At 48.8% G+C, this 23,901-nt stretch overlaps 2 protein-coding genes across 2 annotated transcripts in view; one reads left to right on the top strand and one right to left on the bottom strand.

Moving 5' to 3' along the window:
• Window positions 1-11,196: 11,196 nt before the first annotated feature.
• Window positions 11,197-12,857, bottom strand: LOC125111467 (translation initiation factor IF-2-like). Its single transcript, XM_047753410.1, has 3 exons — window positions 12,747-12,857; window positions 12,338-12,706; window positions 11,197-11,575 (listed from the first exon to the last, which is right to left on the bottom strand). Exons 1-3 carry the CDS (start codon window positions 12,855-12,857, stop codon window positions 11,537-11,539), a joined length of 519 nt encoding a protein of 172 aa, XP_047609366.1. The 3' UTR covers window positions 11,197-11,536.
• Window positions 12,700-23,901, top strand: part of IFNGR2 (interferon gamma receptor 2) — a 28,753-nt gene continuing 17,551 nt past the window's right edge. The window contains exons 1-2 of the mRNA XM_047795671.1: window positions 12,700-12,940; window positions 20,139-20,271. Coding sequence (XP_047651627.1) covers window positions 12,856-12,940; window positions 20,139-20,271 — 218 coding nt within the window. The 5' untranslated portion in view covers window positions 12,700-12,855. The remainder of the gene's footprint in view (window positions 12,941-20,138; window positions 20,272-23,901) is intronic.

Raw genomic sequence — 23,901 nt, forward strand, 5'->3', positions numbered from 1 at the left:
TGAGCCACAACAGGAACTCCTTTTTTTTTTTTTTTCTTATTGAGTAATAGAAATCCGCTGAAGTTCATAGGTTCTGCCCAGGCTGAGCCTGCATACTGACTCAGGTGACTGGAATTATTACATCCAATGCCAGGTTTTCTTGGAAGTCTCAGCTCTGGCACAAGCCTTTTCAAAGGGAATATGTGCCCACAAAGAATTGTTTGTGTCAGGGAAGGAATGCAGGGAAGCAGCCTGCTCTTCCCCATAACCCTTTTTCTACCCGACTTGTAGACTTGTAGACTTATGACTGGCTAGCTCTGCCTACGTACCGTCGTGTACACAGTGCTGGGTGTTTTTGTTTTTTTGTTTTGTTTTTTGCTTTTTAGGGCCGCACCCATGGCATTTGGAAGTTCCCAGGCTAGGGGTTAAATCAGAGCTGTAGCCACCCGCCACAGCCACAGCCACTCCAGATCCAAGCTGTGTCTGTGATCCACACCACAGCTCACGGTAATGCCAGATCCTTAACCCATTGAGTGAGGCCAGGGATCGAACACGCATCCTCATGGATACTGGTTGGATTCATTAACCACTGAGCCACGACGGGAACTCCTAGACAGGGCTACTATGGCCCAACCTTTTGCAACCAAAAAGTCATAGGCTTGCTCACAAGTGAGTACATACAGATTAAACTACAACAAATCCTTTCCATCCCGACTTGCCCTAACCCCAAGTTTCAGAAAACAGTGTTAATTCTCCTATCCCTTCTTTTTTTTCAGGTAGGTTTTTATTTATTTTTTATAATGATTTTTATTTTTATCATTATAGCTGGTTTACAGTGTTCTGTCAATTTTCTTCTATACAGCAAGGTGACTCAGTCACACATACACATAAACATTCGTTCGTCTCACATTGTCATGCTCCATCATAAGTGACTAGATATAGTTCCCAGAGGTACACGGCAGGATCTCATTGCCAATCCTTTCCAAAGGCAAGAGTCTGTATCTACTAACCCCAAGCTCCCAATCCATCCCAATTCCTCCCCCTCCCCCTTGGCAACCACAAGTCTATTCTCCAAGTCCATTATTTTCTTTTCTATGGAAAGGTTCATTTGTGCCTCATATTAGATTCCAGATATAAGTGTTATCATATGGCATTTGTCTTTCTCTTTCTGACTTACTTCACCCAGTATGAGAGTCTCTAGTTCCACCCATGTTGCTGCAAATGGCATTATTCTGTTCTTTTTTGTGGCTGAGTAGTATTCCATTGTGTATATATACCACATCTTCCTAATCCAATCCTCTGTCGATGGACATTTGGGTTGTTTCCATGTCTTGGCTATTGTGAATAACGCTGCAGTGAACATGCAGGTGCATGTGTCTTTTTTAAGGTGAGTTTTGTCCGGATATATGCCCAAGAGTGGGATTGCAGGGTCATAAGGTAGTTCCATGTATAGTTTGCTAAGGTACCTCCATACAGTTTTCCATAGGGGCTATACCAACTTACATTCCCACCAACAGTGCCGGAGGGTTCCCTTTTCTCCACACTCCCTCCAGCATTTGTTATTCCAGGTAGGCGTTAACACTCGCCAAGTTAACTGTGCACTGCGTTTAACAAGAAAAGGATAAATGCCAGCCCCGCATTCCACATAGACCTGCAGGAGCGACAGCCTTGGGATTTTGAGAGGGAGGGAGTGTTGGTGCAATGGCCACCCTGGGGAGGCCAGGCTTTAGAGGTGTGGGGGTGCTGGGGGAGGGGGCCGTGCAAGACTGAACTGGTGCAAGAGCCCAAAGTAGAGATGCTGAGGGAAGCGACCTACCTGTCTGGTGTCATTCTGCACAGCCTCTGTGGTGGTTGAATCACGGACCCTGAAGATGTCCACAGCCTGTGAATGTGTTACCTTACTGGCAAAATGGACTTCGGAGATAGGATTAGTTAAAGACCTTGAGATAGAGAGGTTTTTCCTTGATTATGTACGAGGGCCCAATGTGATGATAAAGATCCTTATAAAAATAGAGGGGCAGGAATGTCAGCAAAGGGGGTGTGTTGGAGTTCCCGTTGTGGCTCATCCGGTTAAGAACCCAGCATAGTGTCCTCCAGGATGCAGATTCGATCCCTGGCCTCACTCAGTGGGTTAAGGATCCAGCGTTGCTGCAAGCTGCAGTGTAGGCCACAGATGCTGCTAGGATCTGGTGTTGTGGCTGTGGTGTAGACTGGCAGCTGCAGCTCCAATTTGACCCCTAGCCTGGGAACTTCCATATGCCATGAGTGTGGCCATTTAAAAAAAGAAAAGAGAAAAGAAAGAAAGAAAGAAAGAAAGAAAGAGAGAAAGAAAGAAAGAGAAGTAAAAGAAAGAAAAGAAAAGAAAGAAGAAAGAAAGAAAGAAAGAAAGAAAGAAAGAAAGAAAGAAAGAAAGAAAGAAAGAAAGAAAGAAAGAAAGAAAAGAAAAGGGTATGTGTCCATTGATAGATGAATGAATGAAGAAAATGTGTTATATAGGCAAGGAAATATTCAGCCATAAACGAAGGACATGTGTGCCATGTGTGACAACATGATGGGTACTCTGTGAAGTGAAATAAGTCAGAGAAAGACAAATACCATATGATGTCACTTATACGTGGGATCTAAAAAGGGCTCCAATTAGACCCCTAGCCCGGGAACTTCCATATGCCACAGATGCAGCCTTAAAACAAACAAAAAAAGAACAGGACGTATTTTTAACTTTTTAGATATGTAACTAAAAACTGTTTGGGGCTGATTCCCCTCAGGAAATATTATTGAAGAACTGGGGTCTGAGATGAACTCCTGGTGGTTTTTGGAAGTGAAATTTTTCGGGGGTTTTGGCCCAGAGAAGGGGTATAGGGAAGGAGGCTTGGCACAGGGCTGCCAGGGAGGCTGGGAACTGGAGTTTTCTTGAATGAAAGTGTCCTCATAAGGCTGAGAATTCCCCAGCCAGACTAAGGGTATTTGCAAGGTCTGAGCAGGACAAACAACCACTGCCCTGACCTCATAAGTTTGAAATGCAGATGGAGAAATGACATAGGGCAAGGTCTCAAAAAAGACATCTGTTCTCTTGGGAGGGTGTGGACCCGACATAGGGCAAGGTCTCAAAAAAAGACATCTGTTCTCTTGGGAGGGTGTGGACCCGCTGGGTTCATTTGAGTGACGCATCAGAAGCTCCGTCTGCATCTCCTGGCTGCACCGAGCTGATTTGCAACAGCACGACCTCGCCTGAGGTGGTGTTTCTTGACACCACTCTTAGTCATGTCCAATCTGCCAGGTCTTCTCCTAGAAGTCTGCAGGATCCAGATGGCAAATCGAAATACAGAGGACAGTGATATGATCTTCACCTTTCCAGAGAACAGGGAACCGTCTGAGTTCCTCTGAATTACACAAATCCTGCCCTAAGCAGCCCTGAAGACATCTCTGCCCGCCCCTCCCAGTTCCCGCTGGCAGCTTCCTGAAACCCTGGGCCCCAGTTCCTGGGAGCCACTGGGGCTTTCCCAGGGGCAGGAATATTAAAGTTTGGGTATTTACCAACAATGTAGGCAAGAGCTTCTCTTTTTTTTTTTTTTTAATAGGCATCTAATCTGAGCCCAGCAACAACACTGGGTCCTTAACCTACTTGGCCACAGTGGGAACTCCAACTTCTTCTTTTAAAACTCCAATTTCCTCCTCTCTGCCACTCTTTCTTCTTCCTGTGAACGTTCTGGATATTATCCATCCCCTGGGTTACAGAGGAATGGCATGAGGAATGTCATATTTTGTAATAGTTATTCTTTCGAGGGTTCTTCCTGGAAGACGGTAGAGGAGAAAAGAGTGTGTCTTTGGGGGATGGGGTTTCACAGTGGTCCCACTGGGGAAGCAGAAATGCGACACTCTCAGGGAATTGAAAGGGGGGCGCTGTGGCCCATGATTGTCACAGTTAGGGACAGGACCCATCACTAGAGAGACCCAAGGTGAATGGGTCCTTTTACATAAGGGTCAATTCCCCTGACCTTGCTGCTGGAATTTCTTGGAAGAGAGGACACCCCATCATGGCCCCACTTAGCACTGCTCAGGGCTGGTTTTGAGTTCAGAGCTCTTGCTGCTCTGTTTAAATCAATGGGGGGGCCTCACCTACCCACACTTTGGGGGCACCCATCTCAGCAGAGATCAATGATAACATGAGACAGTGTCAGACAATAGAAGATGGTGATTAAGGACCGAGACAAAGTTCTCAGGAAGTGGAAGCTCAGACAAGAGAAGCCGTTTTATTTTTATTTTTATTTATCTATTTGTTTTTAATCATTAATTCCCCAATAAGATTTTTTTCTACTGTACAGCATGGTGACCCAGTTACACATACATGTACACATTCTATTTTCTCACACTATCCTGCTCCATCACAAGTGACTAGACTTAGTTCCCAGTGCTACACAGCAGGATCTCATTGCCAATCCATTCCAAAGGCAAGAGTCTGCATCTACTAACCCCAAGCTCCCCAACCACCCCACTCCCTCCCCCTTCCCCTTGGCAACCACAAGTCTATTCTCCAAGTCCATGATTTTCTTTTCTGTGGAAAATTTCACTTGTGCCTTATATTAGATTCCAGATATGTGATCTCATATGGTATTTGTCTTTCTCTTTCTGACTACTGCACTCAGTATGAGAGTCTCTAGTTCCATCCATGTTGCTGCAAATGGCATTATGTCATTCTTTTTTATGGCTGAGTAGTATTTCATCGTGTATATATACCACCTCTTCCTAATCCAATCATCTGTCAATGGACATTTGGGTTGTTTCCATGTCTTAGCTATTGTGAATAGTGTCAATGGACATTTGGGTTGTTTCCATGTCTTAGCTATTGTGAATAGTGCTGCAATGAACATGCAGGTGCATGTGTCTTTTTTAAGGAATGTTTTGTCCGGATATATGATCAAGAGTGGGATTTCTGGGTCACATGGTGGTTCTATGTATAGATTTCTAAGGTACCTCCATAATGTTCTCCATAGTGGTTGTACCAGCTTACAATCCCACCAACAGTGCAGGAGGGTTCCCTTTTCTCCACACCCCCTCCAGCATTTGTTATTTGTAGACTTATTAATGACGGTCATTTTGACTGGTGTGAGGTGGTATCTCGTGGTAGTTTTGATTTGCATTTCTCTAATAATCAGTGATGTTGAGCATTTTTTCATGTGCCTGTTGGCCATCTGTACGTCTTCCTTGAAAAAATGTCTCTTCGGGTCTTTGCCCATTTTTCCATTGGGTGGTTGGCTTTTTTGCTTTTGAGTTGTATAAGTTGCTTGTATATCCTAGAGATTAAGCCCTTGTCAGTTGCAACTATTTTTTCCCATTCTGTAAGTTGTCTTTTTGTTTTCTTTTTGGTTTCCTTTGCTGTGCAAAAGCTTGTCAGTTTGATTAGGTCCCATTGGTTTATTGCTTTTATTTCTGACGCTTTGGGAAACTGACCTGAGAAAACATTTGTAACGTTGATGTCAGAGAATGTTTTGCCTATGTTCTCTTCCAGGAGTTTGATGGTGCCTTGTCTTATATTGAAGTCTTTAAGCCATTTTGAATTTACTTCCATGCATGGCATGAAGATGTGTTCTAGTCTCATTGATTTGCATGCAGCTGTCCAGGTTTTCCAGCAATACTTGCTGAAAAGACTGTCTTTTTCCCATTTTATGTTCTTGCCTCCTTTGTCGAAGATTAATTGACCATAGTGTCTGGGTTTATTTCTGGGTTCTCTATTCTGTTCCATTGGTCTGTCTGTCTGTTGTGGTACCAGTACCTACTGTCTTGATGACCGTGGCTTTGAAATAGTGCCTGAAGTCTGGAGAGCTATGCCTCCTGCTTGGTTTTTGTTCCTCAGGATTGCTTTGGCAATTCTGTGTCTTTTGTGTTTCCATATAAATTTTTAGATGCTTTGTTCTTGTTCTGTGAAAATTATGGGTAATTAGCTAGGGATTGCATTGAATCTGTAGATTGCTTTGAGTAGCATGGCCATTTTTACAATATTAATTTTTCGAACCCAGGAGCATGGAATATCTTTCCATTTAAGAGAAGCTGTTTTAGAATTTCGATTGTGCACATGGGGAGGGGGGAGGGAGGAGAGGTGAAGGAAGGAAGAGGAATGCACAGGTGGGGTGAGGAGCATCAGAAGAGAAGTACCACATACTGGCCTTGGAGAAGTACACCTTCAAAGACTCATGGATGGTGGGGGAGGGATAAATTAGGAGTATAGGATTAACAGATACGCATTGTTTTATATACTCTACCGTATATAAAGTAGATAAACTGCAAGGATTTATTGTATGGCACAGGGAACTATATTTACTATCTTGTAATAACCTATAAGGGAATAGAATCAAAAAAAAGAATATGTTGGGAGTTCCCCTTGTGGTGCAATGGAAACGAATCCGACTAGTATCCATGAGGATGCGGGTTCGATCCCCGGCCTCGCTCAGTGGGTCGGGATCTGGCATTGCTGTGAGCTGTGGTGTAGACCACAGATGCGGCTCAGATCCCGTGTGCCTGGGGTTGTGGTGTAGGCCAGCAGCTGTAGCTCCGATTTGACCCCTAGCCTGGGAACTTCCATATGCCACATGTGCGGCCCTCGGGGAAAAAAAAGAGAGAGAGAAGACATATGATATGAATATACGACTCACTTTGCTGTACACCTGAAGCTAAAACAATACTATAACTCAACTATACTTCAATTTTAAAAAAAAAAAATCCTTAGAGTTCCTGCTGTGGTACAGTGGGTTAAGGATCCAGAGTTGCTGCAGCTATGGCATAGGTTGGAAGCTGCCATTCAGATTCAATCCCTGGCCCAGGAACTTCCAGAAGCCGCGAGTGCAGCCAAAATAAAATTCCTTAAAGACTCAGGGTGGAACATCTGGGTCTTGTTAGGGAGCCTTGGGGACTATGTTCGGCAGGCAGAACCTGGCCTGATTGGGGGAGACCGAAATGGCAGGATGAGAAGTTTGGTGTGAGATGCAACGGGCTTTGCAGCTAGACAGGGCCCGCTGGGGGCTCGCCCCACCCAGACAGCTGTGTGATTTGAGGGTATGATCAGTCAGATTTTGAACAGAGAAGCAGAACCACTACACAATTTGAATGTGTGTTTGTTTTAGGGAATTGACCATAAGAAATCGTGGAAGTTGGGAGTTCCCATCGTGGCTCAGTAGTTAATGAATCCGACTAGAAACGATGAGGTTGCAGGTTCGATCCCTGGCCTTGCTCAGTGGGTTAAGGATTCAGTGTTGCCGTGAGCTGTGGCGTAGACCAGTGGCTACAGCTCCGATTGGACCCCTAGCCTGGGAACATCCATATGCCGAGGGAGCGGCCCCAGAAAAGGCAAAAAGACAAAAAAAAAAAATTTGTGGAAGTTGGCTACACAGTCTATGGGAGTCTCATTTTTCCGTGTCTGGGGTGGGAGCCTGAAGTTCCTCGGCCAGAGCCTTGGAAAGAGAAGGCAGATGAGAGGAGGAGGCAGGGACCAGCTGCAACTCTCACTATCTCCAAGCCTCTAACAGGGTGTCCCACAGGAAAAGCTGGTGCCCTTTGCCAGGAAGCTAAACACGCCCCTGGCCCAGAAGACAAGGGAGCGGAGGCTCTGGCAGGTGCTAGACGAGGTTACGGCCTGGCTACGTCTGACCCTCCAGGACACCATCAGAGAAGTCACGATGCTGTCAGCAGCAGCACTGCCCCAGTCCCTGTCTTCGGAGTGTGGCTGCATCTTCAGTCCTACCTTAACTCGGAGCTGTGCAAGGAGGGACTTCTAGGAGAGGCAATTACGTCTTAGATGAAAGACAAATCCACCACGGGGCAAATCTCTTAATGCTCCCTGCCTCAGTCTCCTCATCTGTGAACTGGCAGTTAGGACGGCCCTACGAGTGAGGCTGAGCGGTAGAACCCACTCGAAGCCCCTAGAACCCACTCGAAGCCCCGATGGCCATCAATCGGTGTCGGCTTCTTTCTCTACCCCTCCTCCACCCTCCCCAGGAAGGGGAGGGGAGGGCCTCTAGATCGTCTGCACGAGGAAAACATTTCAGGAAGATCAGGTAGCAAATTGACGGAAAGGGATGGGGCGATTCAGGCTGTGTAGGACTGAAGTGTACATATTTATATACTAGTCATAAAAGAATACTCAACTAAAAGTATAAAATTGGAGTTCCCGTCGTGGCACAGTGGTTAATGAATCCGACTAGGAACCATGAGGTTGCAGGTTCAATCCCTGGCTTTGCTCAGTGGGTTAAGGATCCAGCATTGCCGTGAGCTGTGGTGTAGGTTGCAGACGCGGCTCAGATCTCAGATCTGGTGCTGCTGTGGCTCTGGTATAGGCTAGTGGCTACAGCTCCAATTGGACCCCCTAGCCTGGGAACCTCCATATGCTGTGGGAGCGGCCCTAGAAAAGGCAAAAAGACAAAAAAAAAGAAAATTAGATACCAATGTATTTATTTATTTATGTTTATTTTTAGCCATGGTGTGCTTGATGTGGGATCTCAGTTCCCAGACCAGAGAGGGACCCAGGACACAGTAGCGAAAGCACCAAGTCCTAACCACTAGACCACCAGGTATCCCCAAATGTATTTATTTAGAACCAGAAAATAAATCACAAATTACACAATTTTAAAGCTGCCACCAATCTCTTGGGATAAACCATGATTAATGTAATACAAGAAACAGAATGTATATCTATGTAGAAACAGAATGTATATCTATGTATGACTGGGTCACTTTGCTGTACAGCAGAAATTGGCACAACACTGTAAATCAACTATACTTTAATTTTTTATAAAAATGAAAAAATGGAGTTTCCATTGTGGCTCAGCAGTATTGAACCTGACAAGTATCCATGAGAATGTGGGTTCGATCCCTGGCCTTGCTCAGTGGGTTAAGGATCTGGCATTGCTGTGAGCTGTGCTGTAGGTCACAGACATGGCTCAGATCCTGCATTGCTGTGGCTGTGGTGTAGGCTGGCAGCTGTAGTTCTGACTCTACCCCTAGCCTGGGAACCTCCATATGCCTCAGGTGTGGCCCTAAAAAGCCAAAAAATAAAATAAAATAAAATAAAATAAAATAAAATAAAATAAAATAAAATAAAAATATGCTCCATAGAGGAGCTCCCTTTGTGCCTCAGTGGTAACAAATCTGACTAGTATCCATGAAGATGCGGTTTCAATCCCTGGCCCTGCTCCTTGGGTTAGGGGTCTGGCATTGCCATGAGCTGTGGTATAGGCCGGCAGCTCGAGCTCTGATTTGACCCCTAGTCTGAGAACTTCTCCTAACAAGACAAAAAAAATAAATAAAATAAAATACACCCTATAGAAAGAATAGAAAATTAATTCAGCCTTTCCTCTAGGAACGATTTATCAAAATGTTTCTTCTTATTGACAATTTAGAAAAGTTTCTTTTGGAGTTCCCGTTGTGGCTCAGCAGGTTAAGAACCCAACTAGTGTCCCTGAGGATGCAGGTTCGATCCCTGGCCTCTCTCTGTGAGTTAAGGATCTGGCTTTACCAAAAGTTTTGATGTCATTTGCAGATGCTGCTCGGATCTGGCATTGCTGTGGCCCTGGCGTAGGCCGGCAGCTGCAGCTCTAATTGGACCCCCAGCCTGGGAACTTCCATATGCTGCAGGTGCAGCCGCAAAAAAAGGGAAAATTTTCTTTACCTTCACAATTTGCTGTCACTACATCATGTCAAGACATTTCCCAAAAACACCACAGCCACCCCATCCCCACTCTGCATGAGAAGGGTGTCAAAGGAGAAGACAAAGAGGAAAGAGACAGAGGTCTGAACAACTGTGGTTAAAATCTCTTACTTGGCAGATTTCACAAAAGCATATGACCAAGTGAGAAGGATGGAGCAGGGCAGGGTCCTTCCGTGGCCGTGGAAGGGGTTGTGGAAGGGAGGGCCACTGAGGAGTAAGCTTTCAGTGGTTTCTCAGTAAATGTGCCCCCAAAGGGAGTTCCCACTGTGGCACAGCAGAAACAAATCCGACTGGCATCTATGAGGTTGCGGGTTCGATCCCTGGCCTCGCTCAGTGGGTTAAGGATCCGGCATTGCCACGAGCTGTGCTATAGGTCACAGATGTGGCTCAGATCCTGTGTTGCTGTGGCTGTGGTGCAGGCTAGCAGCTGTAGCTAACGATTGGACCCCTAGCCTGGGAACTTCCATATGCTGGAGGTGCGGTCCTTAAAAAAAAACAAACAACAACAACAAAGTGCCTCCAAAGGGGAGGAGCTGCAGAGGCGAATCAACTCACATAGGCTGTATGAAAAAAAAAGTTGTATGCAATAAACTGAGACAACTCATGATGCTGGAGGCGGGAGGGGGGACAGATGGAACCAGACAAAGGGCAGTGGACATGAGACATCCTTCACAAGAAACGCCAACAAGATGGGCTTTCTGGCTCTTCGGACAGAGGATTCCATGGAAGTCAGAGTTACCCACCCTGACTCCAAAGTCTTCAGCCAAGAGAAACAGTAAGTGGAAATGCCAGCCACTGAAAACTGACCTTTCTCTGGTGAGCTGCCTTGGAGGCAGGGGCTGGTTATTTGTCTGGGGATATTATGGGCCTGAGGTGACCAGGATGCCCATCCGAGTAGCGAGCTGGGCAGGATCCTTTTAGCACTCTGGCAGGAACTGGAAGGGAAGCAGAAACCCTCCATGTTTTCGCAGGAAAGAGCTCCGGAAGAAGGTTCTCCAGCAGAGAACAGCTCTGCAGGTTTTCATGTACCCCTCAAGGACCACAGGGTTCATTGTCACTGTCCCTGAGAACGCTACAGCAAGGGAGTTCACAAGCCATCCCTGGCCTGGGCTGAGACACATGCACAAGTGTTCTTTTCTTTTTTTCTTTCTTTTCTTTTTTGCCCCCTTTTGTCTTTTTGGCCATGCTCATGGCATGTGGAAGTTCCCGGGCCAAGGATCAAATCCATGCCACAGCAGTGACAAGGCTGGGTCCTTACCTGCTGAGCCACAGAGGAACTCCACGTGTGTCTTTGACTTGAATTTGTTTTTCCCGATTGTAAAAGTGAAATTTACCCATTGGAGAAAAAACAGAAAAGCATTAAATAAAACCCCAAATGGTTAACCTTCATAATTCCATACCCATTTCATGTCAGTGTTTCGACTTAGCTCCTCCAGTCATTTTCTTTCTTTTTCCTTTTTCTTTTCTTTTCTTTTCTTTTTTTTTTTTCTTTTTTCTTTTTTTTTTTTTTTTTTTTAAGGCCCTCTACCTGTGACATATGGAAGTTCCCTGCAAGTTCCTGGGTTAGGGGTGGAGTTGAGCTAGAGTTGCAGCGGAATCTTTGACAGCGGCTTGCCACAAGGCCAGATCCTTAACCCCACTGAGCGAGGCCAGGGATCCAATCCGCATCCTCACGGAGACAGGCTCGGGTCCTTAACTCGCTGAGCCAGCACCGGATCTCCATCCTCCAGTCATTTTCAGTGAGTCACTTTTGGAAGGATTCTGACTTATGTCCTGCTTTTTTCCCTTCACGTATATAAACTCGTCTTTGTCTTGAAAAACTCACTCAAAGCATCATTCAAACACTGCGCGAGATTCATTTGATCACGCATTTTTACAACAGAGGCCACTTTCGAAAGAGTTCTACAGTAAGGAAAGAAAATGCAAAAAGTTCCAAAGCTTGAAGATGCCAAACATTATGTTCCCAAGGAGCCCAGCAGCCACACACACACACCCTTCTGCCCTCCGTGGGTCCAACAACCTCTTCTTTCACTCTTGGTCTCGCCCCCACCCCCCCGAAACTCCTTCCCTTTTTTGCCTGCTTCTTTCCCTGCTGAGTGGGGTTAGGGCTCATCTGGGGAGAACAGATAGACCCTTGAAAGTCTGAGGGGTCCGCGGGGGGCCGGCAGTAGATGGGAGCCAACAGGGAGCCTGAAGTGCACCGGGGCGGGGGTTGGGGGGGGGTAGAATTCCGGGTAGTCCTGGATCTCAAATCCTTTCTGGCATCAAACGGCAAAGGGCGGCGCAGACTCAGACTCTAAGAGCTGGCCTTCCCCGCACCCCCCGACATCCCCCAACTCCTGAGGTTACTTCCTCATACTCATCACAGCCTGAACTAGGGCCAAAACCCACAAACCATTATGAAATGTGGGGCTTTTTCTCTCCCCCATCTCACTGCTGGGCGCCCATTATCCCCCAAAGCCCCGCCCCTTCCTTCGCCCGACCCTTTCGAACCACCAGCCCCTTAAAACCTATTTTCAAAAAGAGGTTAAAAGCTGAATATGTACTTGAGAGACTAATAAGCAAAAGTTTACACTTCAGGCAGGAATGCTCGAATGGCACAACCGCAGGAATCAGCGGGAGAAGAGGGGCCGGGGGCAGGGGGGTGCTCCGCTCCAGACCCACCTGCGACCTCGGGTCTCGAGGGGTCTTGCCGGCAGCATCGCAAGCCCCCGAAAGTGGCATCTGGCAGGGTTCCCTCTCCACCCCACTCCTGTGCCAGGCCCGGGCCGGCCGGCCTCGGTGGGGCCCCGGCTCCGGTGTCTGCAAAGGCTGCGCCAGGGCCGCGCGGGACCCCCCGGGCCGCGGTTCCCGGGGACGGCGGCGGCGGCGGGGCTGGGGGGGGCCCGGGAAAGTCCCCGCAGCGGGCGGGGCGCGGGAGCGCGGCGGCTTCTCGGCGCGGCGCGGGGCGGGGCGCGGGCGCCGGGAGGGGCCGGCTCGGGCTCGGCTGCCGAGCGGGGTTCCCTGGCCGCTCGGGACACGCCACCCCCGCCGCTGCTCGGGAAGAGGCGGGCCCCGTGCGCCCAGCGCTCGCCATGGCCGCCGAGGCGGCGACGTGAGCGCCCGGGCGACCCCGTGCCGGGGCCGGGCCGCGCCCAGAGCCGCCGCCGCCGCCGCTCCTGCGGCGCCGGGAGCCCCGGGCCATGCGGCCGCTGCTCGTTCTGCTGCCGCTGGTGCTGCCACCGCTGCTGCTGTTCGGTAGCTGCGGCGCCGCGGCGTCCCCGGCAGGTAAGCGGAACCCGGGCCCCCGAGGCCGCACGGAGGCGTCGTCGCATGGGTGGGAGTCCGCGGGGAGCCCGGAGCAGGTGGGGGAATCCACGCGGAGCCGATCGGTCAGGAGGAAACGGGGTGTCCTTAGCGGGTGGGGTCGGCGGGGAGCCTGGATCGGTCGAGGGCCTGCGGGGAGCCTCGATGGGTCGAGAGTCTGCTGGGCGGGGTCCGCGGGAGCCCGAATCGCGTGTGGGGTGGTCGGGGGGAATTCCGAGCAGTCCCCGGGGTCGGGACCTGGCGCAGCGAGAGGAGCCGTGGGACCGCCAGCGCCCTGGACATCGCTCCCAGGAAGGAAACGCTCAAGCTGCCGCCGCACGAATCTGAGCACACAGGGGCTCCTTCTCTCCCACCTCCGCGCCGCCGCACCTTACAACGAACGCGGCCGACCTCCGAACTTCTCAGAATAAACAGAGGCAAAGTCAAAGCCAGGGCTCGAGAAAAGGCCGCCTCTGCCGGCCACAGATTTTTCCCGATCCGCCTGAACGGAGCCCTGCCTGGCCCCAATGGCAGGAGCTGGAAGCAGGTCCCAGGCCTGCCTGCCTTCCAGCTTCGTGCCGCGGAGCCCAGCCACCCGCAAGGGACCTCCGTCTAGGAGGTTGTGACCCTAGCTCAGTTTTAACTGCGGCCCAGTGTGTTTGATAGCGGTCAGTCCCCCCGCCTGCTACCCGCCCCAGGGATGGGATAGATGCGGGGGGCAATACTCAGGGCAGGATGCAGAAAGGTCAGGTTGCCAGTAGAGGGTCAGGTGAACCAGACTTTTTATTCCAGCTCCGTGTCCAGTTGGACAGCCCTTTACCTGAGCTCAGCCTCCTGCTCACCTCTGACCCTGACTGATGGTCCTTATGAGCCAAATAGAAAAACTAGAAAAAGAGAGAATGAAAAAAAGAAAGGAAGGAAGGGAAGGACGGAGGAAGGGAGGGCAGACAAAGATGGATATAGAAAAACATTTTCTCTGTTCACACCTATGTTTTGCTGGGTTCTTTCTGCTGGAGAGGCTGATGGCATAAATTGGGTAACTCTTTTAAAAGTCTCAGGAATTTAGAGGTTTCCTCCCCCTTGAAATCTCAGAGTGTTTTTGGGTTGGTTTCTTCTCCAGCATCCCGTGCAAAAGCCCTTAAATACCGCAGCTCTTCCTTAAGGGGAGCCTTGCATAGGAGGATATGCGCTCGCGGGGAAATGGCTGCTTCCCCAGGGAGTTGGACAGGTGGGTTTGGATTCTGACTCTGCCCCCTCCCTGAGCCTCCCTCACATTGGTAAAACGTAGGTAATTGCCCAGGCTGGGTGATGGGCAGATGGTGGCACTTTATACTAGCGCTACTCTTGATGAGTCTATGAACTTGTTTGTGACTTGTCTGCTATGAGTCCAGAGTTTGAGAGAAGTATTTAGAAACTTTGCAGTTTGATATTGCTGCAACACCCATGGGCGGGTCCATCTTTCTAGAGATTCTCCTTTATTGTATTCTGCAAAGGTTCAGGTCTGTGCGAAATATACCCGTTCTTCACCCTAGACCCTTTGCAAAGCAGCACCATTTTACAAATCTGTTTCTGTGACTCTCTGAAATTTTGCACAATAAACAATTAAAAGCTAGGGTCTATTTAAGAGAAACTCTTTGTGAGTCAAAACACAAAGTGAAAATACTAACAATGATTTGTAGTAAACAGGTGGTAGAACATTTTCCAGACTTTTACATAATTTGCGGGTGTCCTTCAATAATCATGTAATTGTTTTTTGGAGTTCGCCTTGTGGCACAGTGGAAACAAATCCGACTGGGAACCATGAGGCTGCAGGTTCGATCCCTGGCCTCACTCAGTGGGTTAAGGACTTGGCGTTGCCGTGAGCTGTGGTGTAGGTTGCAGACAAGGCTCGGATATGGTGTTGCTGTGGCTCTGGTATAGGCCGGCAGCTGTGGCTCCAATTGGACCCCTAGCCTGGGAACCTCCATAGGCCAAAGGTACAGCCCTAAAAAGACAAAAAAAAAAATCATGTACTTGTTTTTATGGTCAGAGGGAAGAAAAAGTCTAGATACGTTTAGCCTACTTTAAAAAACGTATCAAGTCTCAAACACCTGGGTCCAGGTGGATGGGAGGTGGCTGGTGGGGAAGGAAGGGGAACAGCAGGCGCTGTGGTTGTGCAGTGCAGAGGGCACACTTACCACCCACCAATGATCTTACCAATGACAGGTGGTGAACCATTGCCCCAAAGAGCATGGAGAAGGAAGGAGAGGGGGGCTCTGTACCCTCTGCTTAGGACAGTGAGCTTTCATCTTGGAGGAGCTAGGGTGTCATGAAAGGCCTGGGGTCCACTGTGTTAGGGGGACGGTAGTTTCCAGTTGTTGCTGTAGCAGGTGACTGTCACCTTGGTGCCTGCATACAGTACAGATTTGTGTGTGTCTGCTCTCTTGGCTGTGAGTGTCTCTGCTGTAGACATCTTTGCCATGTGCATTTTCACCTCAAACATCTTCACTGCATGGCTAATTAGCCATAAGGCAGTTTTGCCATAAAAGATAAAATAGCTGGTTGACAGTTTGGTTTGACAGTTTAGTTTCAAGTGGTTGCACCGTGTTCGCGTTTCTTTCAATTAGTGAACTTATCAATGGCCTTATCAAGCTGACGGAGTATGATGCTTTGCCCCAAGAGTTGGTTTCTTATTTCGAAACATACTTCCTTGGAAGAGAAGGCGGCCGGGGGCTTTGAAGGTGCAGAGTTGAAGCAGCGTTTCCCCTGGGACCGAATGTCTATCGATGGACACGTGACAACATGCCAGGAACACACAGCAGTGGAGACGCTTTCCAAACGCGGCACAAAGCTTAGGTACATATACGCATCCTGCTGTTTGAAAACTAACACCCCGCTTAGTGAAGGAAGAAATCTTGGTGGGAAAAAAAAGAAAAAAGCATGAGACAAATCAACAAGCAAAAAAAAAAAAAAAAAGTATATAGTGTGATGAACAAAAGGCCTTGAAGACAACTGCTTCCTAAAAGCTACAGAATAAAATCAGTTATTTCTGCAGTATCGCCATAAATCTATGCACCTTTCAAATGTATTCAAACATTTTGTATTTTGAAATAGTCTTACGTTACATTATTCATTTTTCATGTTTCATTATGTTCTTTGTCAATCTCTCTTTTCTTTTTCATTATTTTACTTTTTACACCTAAACTGCATTATAGCCAATTAGTTATTTGGCAAAAATGTTTGCAATGGAAATGCTTGTGGCAAAGAGGTCTTCAGCAAAGTAGCTTAAGGTGTAAAATACCTAAAACCAGATTTAGTATCCTGGCGCTCTGGAGGTCGGCAGTTGGGTGCAGGTTTCATGGGCCTAAAATCAAGATTGTGTAGGGATGCATTCCTTTCTCAGGGTTCTGGGGGGAGAATTATTTCCTTACCTTTGCCAGCTTCTGGAGAAATATCCTCATGGTGACATTGGAGCCACCCAGATACTCCAGGACAATCTCCCTGTTTTTAGATCTTCTGATGAGGAAGCTAAATTTCATCTGCAAGCTGAATTCCCCTTTGCCATGTGACCTAAAATAGGACACAGACATCTTGGATGGGGAAGGGGGCCGCTATTCTGCCTATGACAGGATTGGACAGTTAAATACACTGGTCAGTGTGGGGCTGGTCAGTTGGTGGTCGCTGAAGGCAGGGTCTCAGTAGCAGATGCTTGCCCCCTGAAAAAGCAGCCATCCATCAGGGCACCCCGAAATAGTCACACCTTAAAATTCACACTCAGGGAGTTCCCGTGATGGCTCAGTGGGTAAAGAACCTAGCTAGTATCCATGAGGATGCAGGTTTGATCCCTGGCTTTGCCCAGGGGGTTCAGGATCCACCGTTGCCTCAAGCTGTGGCAGAGGTCACAGGTGCAACTCAGATCCCACCTTCAGCGGCTATGGTGTAGTCTGACAGCTGCAGCTCTGATTCCATCCCTAGCCTGGGAACTTCTGTACACCGAAGACAAAAACGAAATCATATTTAGGCAGCAGGGTGTGGTTTGCCTTTCATTCGTGGTCCTGCATTTGCCCCTCAGTCCCTCTCTGGGAGAGAGGGTATCATTTCATTGTGGATCGTGAAACTGAGGCTCACGTGGGGTCGTAGCAGGGTTCCGTGGCCCTGGGTGGCAGGATCAGGATTCCAGCCAAAGCCCTGTCCAGAAATTTTCTTCTCCTCCCACTAAGCCTTGTCAATACCATGGACAGCAGATGCTATGGCCCTAAATACACTGACTCTTTAGAGCCAGCCAGATAAGTCCATGGTCTCAAGTTGTACCCACTCACTGTCCCAGCCTCTGAGACCAGAGAAAAGGCAGGACTTACACACAAAGCAAGGAAGGGAAAGAGAGCCTGGGCTAAGCGTGGGTTCGAGTGGGCTGATGCAACACTGGGGACACAGAAACTGGCTGCCTGATCCCTGAAGGAGAGCAAGCTGCTGTGCTGCAGGCCACTCATTTTCCAAATCCTGAGCGCCTACTCCTCTGACACCAGAGATGAGACAGCCTCCAGATCTGGCAACACCCAGCCTCCCTGGAGCTTGCTGCTCTGGAGTCGGGGAGATGGTCGATGCGTGGCTGGCAAGAGGATACAATCACATGGTGTTCATGCTGTTCTCCAGCCTGTGAAATTAACCCACTTGCGCCTCCTGGCAACTCTTCGAAGTCTGCAGGGTTATCATTTCCATTTCCGCAAAACCAAGGCAGAAACGCCTTGTCCGGGGTCCACACCAAAGAGCGCCTGGCTTTGACCCCCAGGCAGTCAAGGTCCAGAATCCATGCTCCCCACCACCGGGGTGTCCACCAAGGACCCACGTGGCAGGAAAGCCCGGAGAAAAGGAAGGCAGGGATCAGAAGTCCTCTGCCCTGGGCTTTTTAGGTGGGAAACTGCTCTGAGAAGTTGGCATCTGAGCAGAGACCTGAGGGAGAAGGGGAGAGAGGCGTGGCACAGGGGGAGAGAAGGTTCCAGAAAAAGAGCAGCAGCAAGGGCCAGGCGAGGTGGGAGGGTGCCCTGGCATTTCCCAGGAACCAGGAGGAGGCCCCGGGAGGCCGGTCAGGGACGGGCCTCCTGAGAGGCGCACAGGGCAGGGGGTGCGTGAGTGAGCAGCTTCTGTACTTTGCCGTGAAAGCCACAGTTCCACGACTCATTTTCTTCTCTGAATGTGGTGGGACAGGGGATTCCAAGAAACTCAACTACGAGAGCAAAACTGCAGGTCCTGTCCCCACACCTCTGTGATATGAAAGCTGGGGAAAGTGGAAGGCTCATCCAGAGACTCCAGCCCTTACTGAGAAAGGCTTTCTTCCGGCGGAGGGTGTCTCCTGCTGGCTCCTCCCCAGAGATGGGGAGGGTGCCCTGTGACAGGCTGATTAAGGGTCCCCAGAGATGTCCATGTCCTCATTGCTGGAGCCTGTGACTCTGACCCCAAAGGGGATTTGCCTGGAGTTCCCATGGTGGCTCAGCGGTAATGAACCCAACTAGAATCCATGAGGATGTGGGTTCGATTCCTGGCCCCCACACAGTAGGTTAAAGATCCGGTGTTGCCGTGAGCTGTGGTGTAGTTCTCAGATCTGGCTCGGATCTGGTGTGGCTGTAGCTGTGGCTGTGGCATAAGCCAGCAGCTGCAGCTCTGATTTGACCCCTATCTTGGGAACTTCCATATGCCACAGGTTCAGCCCTAAAAAGACAAAAAAAAAAAAAAGTTCTGACCTCCCAAACTTCAAAAGCATAAATCTGGATTTTTATGTGTGTGTGTGTTGTCTTTATTTCAACATCAATGGAAAGCTGATACAGCAGAAGGAGGTCTCTGAGATGCTTAGGGGGTGCCCAGCCCTAACCAGGAGCTCACCCTCAGACACTGCACAGCCCTCCCAGAAAGCAGGACTTCATCTCTCAGCTCAGCTTTGGGAGCCGCTGGGCTGTAGCAGCCACGGTGAGCGGGATGGGCCTGCCCAGGAGGCCTGCCTTTGGCCTGCCTTTCGTGAGGCCTGGTGTGAACTGGCGAGGGTGTCAGTTAGCTGGTCGAATTAAGATCTGGAAGGAAGGTCAGCCCGAAGTCGTAGCTGTAGGTACTCTGGACGAAACAGCTGGCTCTAGGTAATACATCTTTCAGAAGAAGAGCGGCAGGCCAGGTGTTGGCCAATCTGGGCGCCCTTCTTTAAGACTGGATGCCCTTATGAAAATGTGTGGTTTGAGTTTCCTGCTTTGAATTCTGGAACAGTATGTTTTTCAAACTTTCCATCTCTGAGTGTTTCTCATTAATCTTTCAATCTCAGAGAAAGTCTTATCGCTACCGTCTGTTTTCTTACCAGAGAAAAAGTTCCTGAGCTTTTTGCAGCCTCTGACCCAGTCCCTGTAAAGTACCTGCTTGGGGGTGGCTGAGGTCGAGTCTCAGGTCACCCAGGGAGGGGGACTCTGACATGGGCGGTGGTTCCCCGGGAGGGTGTTATTTTGTTGTTTGTGCCTAAGAATTGTCTGGGAAGCCTGTGGAAAATGCACATTTCCTGGTCTGGGTTGGGGGCTGGAAGCTGCATTTTCACCAGTACCTCAGTGGTTGGGATGCTAGGGTTTCTGGAGAAACCCAGCAACTCTGATGAAGCCCAGAAGGCAAGTTTTTCCCTTCTAGGTGCCTTTGGGCTTTGCACACCTGGCTTGGTGTGTGTATGCGTGTGTGTGCATGCACATGTGCGTGCGTGTGTGTGGAGCTTTAACACACTTTCCCCTGATCCCAAGTCTGGGTCCAGTGACTATCAAGTGGCCCCCAATTTAACCTTCCCCTCAGCCTTCTGCCTTGGTCTGTCCTTTGTCTCATTTCTAAAGAGGAATCTGGGGTCTGGGCTCTTCAGTTACCCGCACTTACTAAAGGCAGAACAGACATTCTAGTTCGGCCAGACTCCGTGCCCAGGACCTGTTTGTAAGAACTGAAACTTGCAGGTGGAAAGGCAGCCCCAAGCCCCTCTTTTTCCCACGGTCTGTGTCAACGGTTCGGTCTTTAGTCAAAGGCTAAAGAGGTGCAGGGGACATGCCAGGGAGCCTGGGTAAGACCAAAACCCCAGGTGTATGAATGGTTTCGTCATGCGCATTTGAATATTTTTGTAATTGACTTTTCTCCTCTGGCCCCTCCCTGTCCGTCCCGCCTCTTCCCCCTTCTCCTATCTTGTGTCCCTTTCCAGATGCTCCTCCTCAGCTGCCACCTCCTCAAAACCTGAAGGTGCGTCTGTACAATGCCCAGCAGGCTCTGAGCTGGGATCCCGTGACCCTGAGCAATGACACGAGGCCGGTGGTCTACCAGGTGCAATACAGATAGTAAGTGATGTTTCTGTCGCCTTCTTCCTGGGAGGGAGCCGTAATGCAGCCCAAGGCCAGCTGCTTGTTTTTGCTTCTTGGAGGGATTTTAAGCAGATCCCTGGGAAGCAGCTATTTCTCTTGTACTTTTTGGTTTGGTTGGTTGTTTTTTATGGCCACACCCACCATATGTGGAAGTTCCCGAGCCAGGGATTGAATCCCGGCTGTCGCTTCAACAACACCCAATCTCGACCCACTATGCCATGCCGGGGATCGAATCTGTGCCTCTGCGGCAACCCATCTTGCTGCAGTCCGATTCCTAACCTACTGTGCCACAGTGGGAACTCCTCTGTTGTACTTTTTAAATCTCCAAGGACAAAGATTTTTCAACTTCCCACTCAACTGAAAGCTGAAAGGATGCTGGCCATCAGAGAACTCGGCTGTCTAACCACGTGGCTCCTTGCTTTGGTGGAAGTTGATTCTCTCATCTGTTTCAAGATGAAGACTTCCTGTCTTGAAGGGATTGAGGGCACCTTTCAGTCTTCATTTTCTTCAGGTTTCTTTTTTTGTTGTTGTTCGTTTTTGCATTTTAGAGCTGCACCCAAGGCATATGGAGGTTCCCAGGCTAGGGGTCTAATCGGAGCTACAGCTGCCAGTCTACACCACAGCCACAGCAAAGCCAGATCCGAGCCCCATCTGCGACCCACACCACAGCTCACGGCAACGCCGGATCCTTAACCCACTGAGCGAGGCCAGGGATCGAACCCGCAACCTCATGGTTCCTAGTCGGATTCATTTCTGCTGTGCCACGATGGGAACGCCTTCTTCAGGTTTCAAAATCTGATTTATTTACCCTTCTGGGCCACATTTGGCCTCGTAAGAACTTTATGCATTTAATGGACACTTTAATTCTCAATTTCTAAACCAGTGTTAACATTTTGCATTTTATTATTGTGGCCCCTCGTGTTGTCGCTCAGCTCCTTTTCAAGCTTTCTTATAGTTTGCCATCATTTGATTTGCAATAGAGACACATACAGGAAGAAGAAAGGCAAAACCCAAGTCCTTGTTGGCCTTGTTAAGTGCAAGACTAAGTTAAAATTATTGGTTAAGTCATTTTTGGATGACTAAATAAACAACATTTTTTAAATGGGCATGCTCAGTGCTTGTGAAAATGTGGCTGGTGGCTACAGTGCTAGACCAGGATCAGTTATTAGCACGGTCTCTTGGAAAGGAATTCTGCTATCATTTAGAGGTGTGGCAATGTCCATTATACTTTTATCCTAAGCAGACAATTCATCCACCCCACCAGAAAACAAACAGGAGCCCCCGTCGTGGTGCAGCAGAAACAAATCTGACTCGTATCCATGAAGATGCAGATTCGAGCCCTGGCCTTGCTCAGTAGGTCAGGGATCCAGCATTGTTGTGAGCTGTGGTGTAGGTTGCAGACGCAGCTCAGACCCCGAGTTGCTGTGGCTGTAGTGTAGGCCGGCAGCTGTAGCTCCAGTTCGACTCCCAGCCTGGGAACTTGCATATGCCACAGGTACCTTTAAAAAGAAAAAGCAGAAAACAGACAAAACCAAGCCTATATTCTTTTTTTTTTTTTTCTCAATCTTTCTGTCTTTTCTAGGGCCTCACCCATGGTATATGGAGGGTCCCAGGCTAGAGGTCTAATCGGAGCTGTGGCTGCCGGCCACAGCCACAGCCACAGCCACGTGGGATCTGAGCCGTGTCTGCAACCTACACCACAGCTCATGGCAACACTGGATCCTTAACCCACTGAGCAAGGCCAGGGATCGAACCCACAACCTCATGGTTCCTAGTCGGATTCATTAACCACTGAGCCACGAGAGGAACTCCCCAACCATGTATTCTTGGAAATAAACATTGACACATCTGTTCATGTCCTTTAGCAGAAACATAGCAAATTGTATCAGGTTAACTTGTAGTTGAACCCTTAGGTGACAATTATGTGTCATGTGACAGCAGGTGCAACCATAAGCAGTTTGGAATGTATCTGTGGTTAAGAACAGGTAGAGAGGCAATCCCACTGTGGCTCATGGGATTAAGAATCCCACATAGGGAAGTTCCCGTCGTGGCGCAGTGGTTAACGAATCCGACTAGGAACCATGAGGTTGCGGGTTCGGTCCCTGCCCTTGCTCAGTGGGTTAACGATCCGGCGTTGCCGTGAGCTGTGGTGTAGGTTGCAGACACGGCTCGGATCCCGCGTTGCTGTGGCTCTGGCGTAGGCCGGTGGCTGCAGCTCTGATTCAACCCCTAGCCTGGGAACCTCCACATGCCACGGGAGCGGCCCAAGAAATAGCAACAACAAAAGACCAAAAAAAAAAAAAAAGAAATTCTAAACACTGAAATTTGAGGCTTGTCTCTGAATCACATTTATCTCTTTCTTTCTTTTCTTTTCTTTTTTTTTTCCCAGGCTAGGGGGCAAATAAGAGCTGCAGCTGCCAGCCTACACCACAGCCATAGCAACTCGGGATCCGAGACGCATCTGCAACCTGCACCACAGCTCATGGCAACACCAGACCCTTAACCCACTAATCGAGGCCAGGGATCGAACCTGCGTCCTCATGGATACCAGTCAGGTTCATTACTGCTGAGCCACGATGGGAACTCCACATTTATCTACTTCTTAAGTAATTATAAATTACAAACATGATCGTCTATAGTAAATGACCTTTCACGAGACCTGGCTGCATATTTTGGGGGCACTGTGCCACATGAAAACATGGGGCTCTGTTCAAAATTATTGCGATTTCAAGATGGCAACAGTAGAGCTTCAATCCAAGTGCCCTCTTAAGAGTACAGCTTTGTGCCACTGTACAGGTCACGTGCCCGTGAACCTAGTCTTCCCCGGTATTTAGTGAACTTGGTATCCTAGAGCTAAATAAGGTTTCACTAAGAGGCAAAAAAAAACCCACAAAACAAAACAAAAAAAAAACCTGGAGTTTCCATCATGGCTCAGTGGAAACGAATCTGACTGGGAACTATGAGGTTGCGGGTTCAATCCCTGGCCTTGATCGGTGGGTTAAGGATCCAGCGTTGCCATGAGCTCTGGTGTAGGTCACAGACGCGGCTTGGAGCTGGTGTTGCTGAGGCTTGGGCATAGGTCAGCGGTTACAGCTCCGATTAGATCCCTTGCCTGGGAATCTGCATATGCCGTGGTGGGTGCAGCCCTAAAAAGACAAAAGACAAAAAAAAAAGATTTCACTAAGAGGAAGTCACAGCAGATTTATTGACTAGCATTCCTTGGCCTCAACTGGGGAAGTGCCTTTGTTGGTTGACCAGAATGCCTCTGAATATTAGAAATGCTGGATAGGAGCTCCCTGGTGGCTCAGTGAGTTAGGTATCTGGCATTGTCACTGCTATGGCACAAGTTCGAGCCTCAGCCTGGGAACTTCCACATGCCTCAGGCATGGCAAGAAACAAAGGAAGGACGAAGAAAGATAGATATTGGATAAAGCCCTGACAGTTTCACATCACAGGCTAATCTGTTTCACTTTGTTTTCTCTTCAGAAAGCATTTTATAGATTTTTTTTCAGGTTGGAGGTTCATTTTGGTAAAAGCAACACAGAGATGGGTTGCATGCGAATGTTCCTATTTGGAAAAGCTAAGGAGTCACTGAAAACTCAAACG

Source organism: Phacochoerus africanus, chromosome 1 (genome assembly GCF_016906955.1).
Source record: "Phacochoerus africanus isolate WHEZ1 chromosome 1, ROS_Pafr_v1, whole genome shotgun sequence".
Taxonomy (NCBI): domain Eukaryota; kingdom Metazoa; phylum Chordata; class Mammalia; order Artiodactyla; family Suidae; genus Phacochoerus; species Phacochoerus africanus.

Coding starts and splice junctions, on each gene's coding strand:
- LOC125111467 (XM_047753410.1), bottom strand. CDS start 12,857: ATGGCCCGGGGCTCCCGGCGCCGCAGGAGCGGCGGCGGCGGCGGCTCT. Junction 12,707..12,746: donor TCGCCGCCTCGGCGGCCATG/GCGAGCGCTGGG, acceptor CTTCCCGAGCAG/CGGCGGGGGTGGCGTGTCCC. Junction 11,576..12,337: donor CTCGAGACCCGAGGTCGCAG/GTGGGTCTGGAG, acceptor TCCTTACTGTAG/AACTCTTTCGAAAGTGGCCT.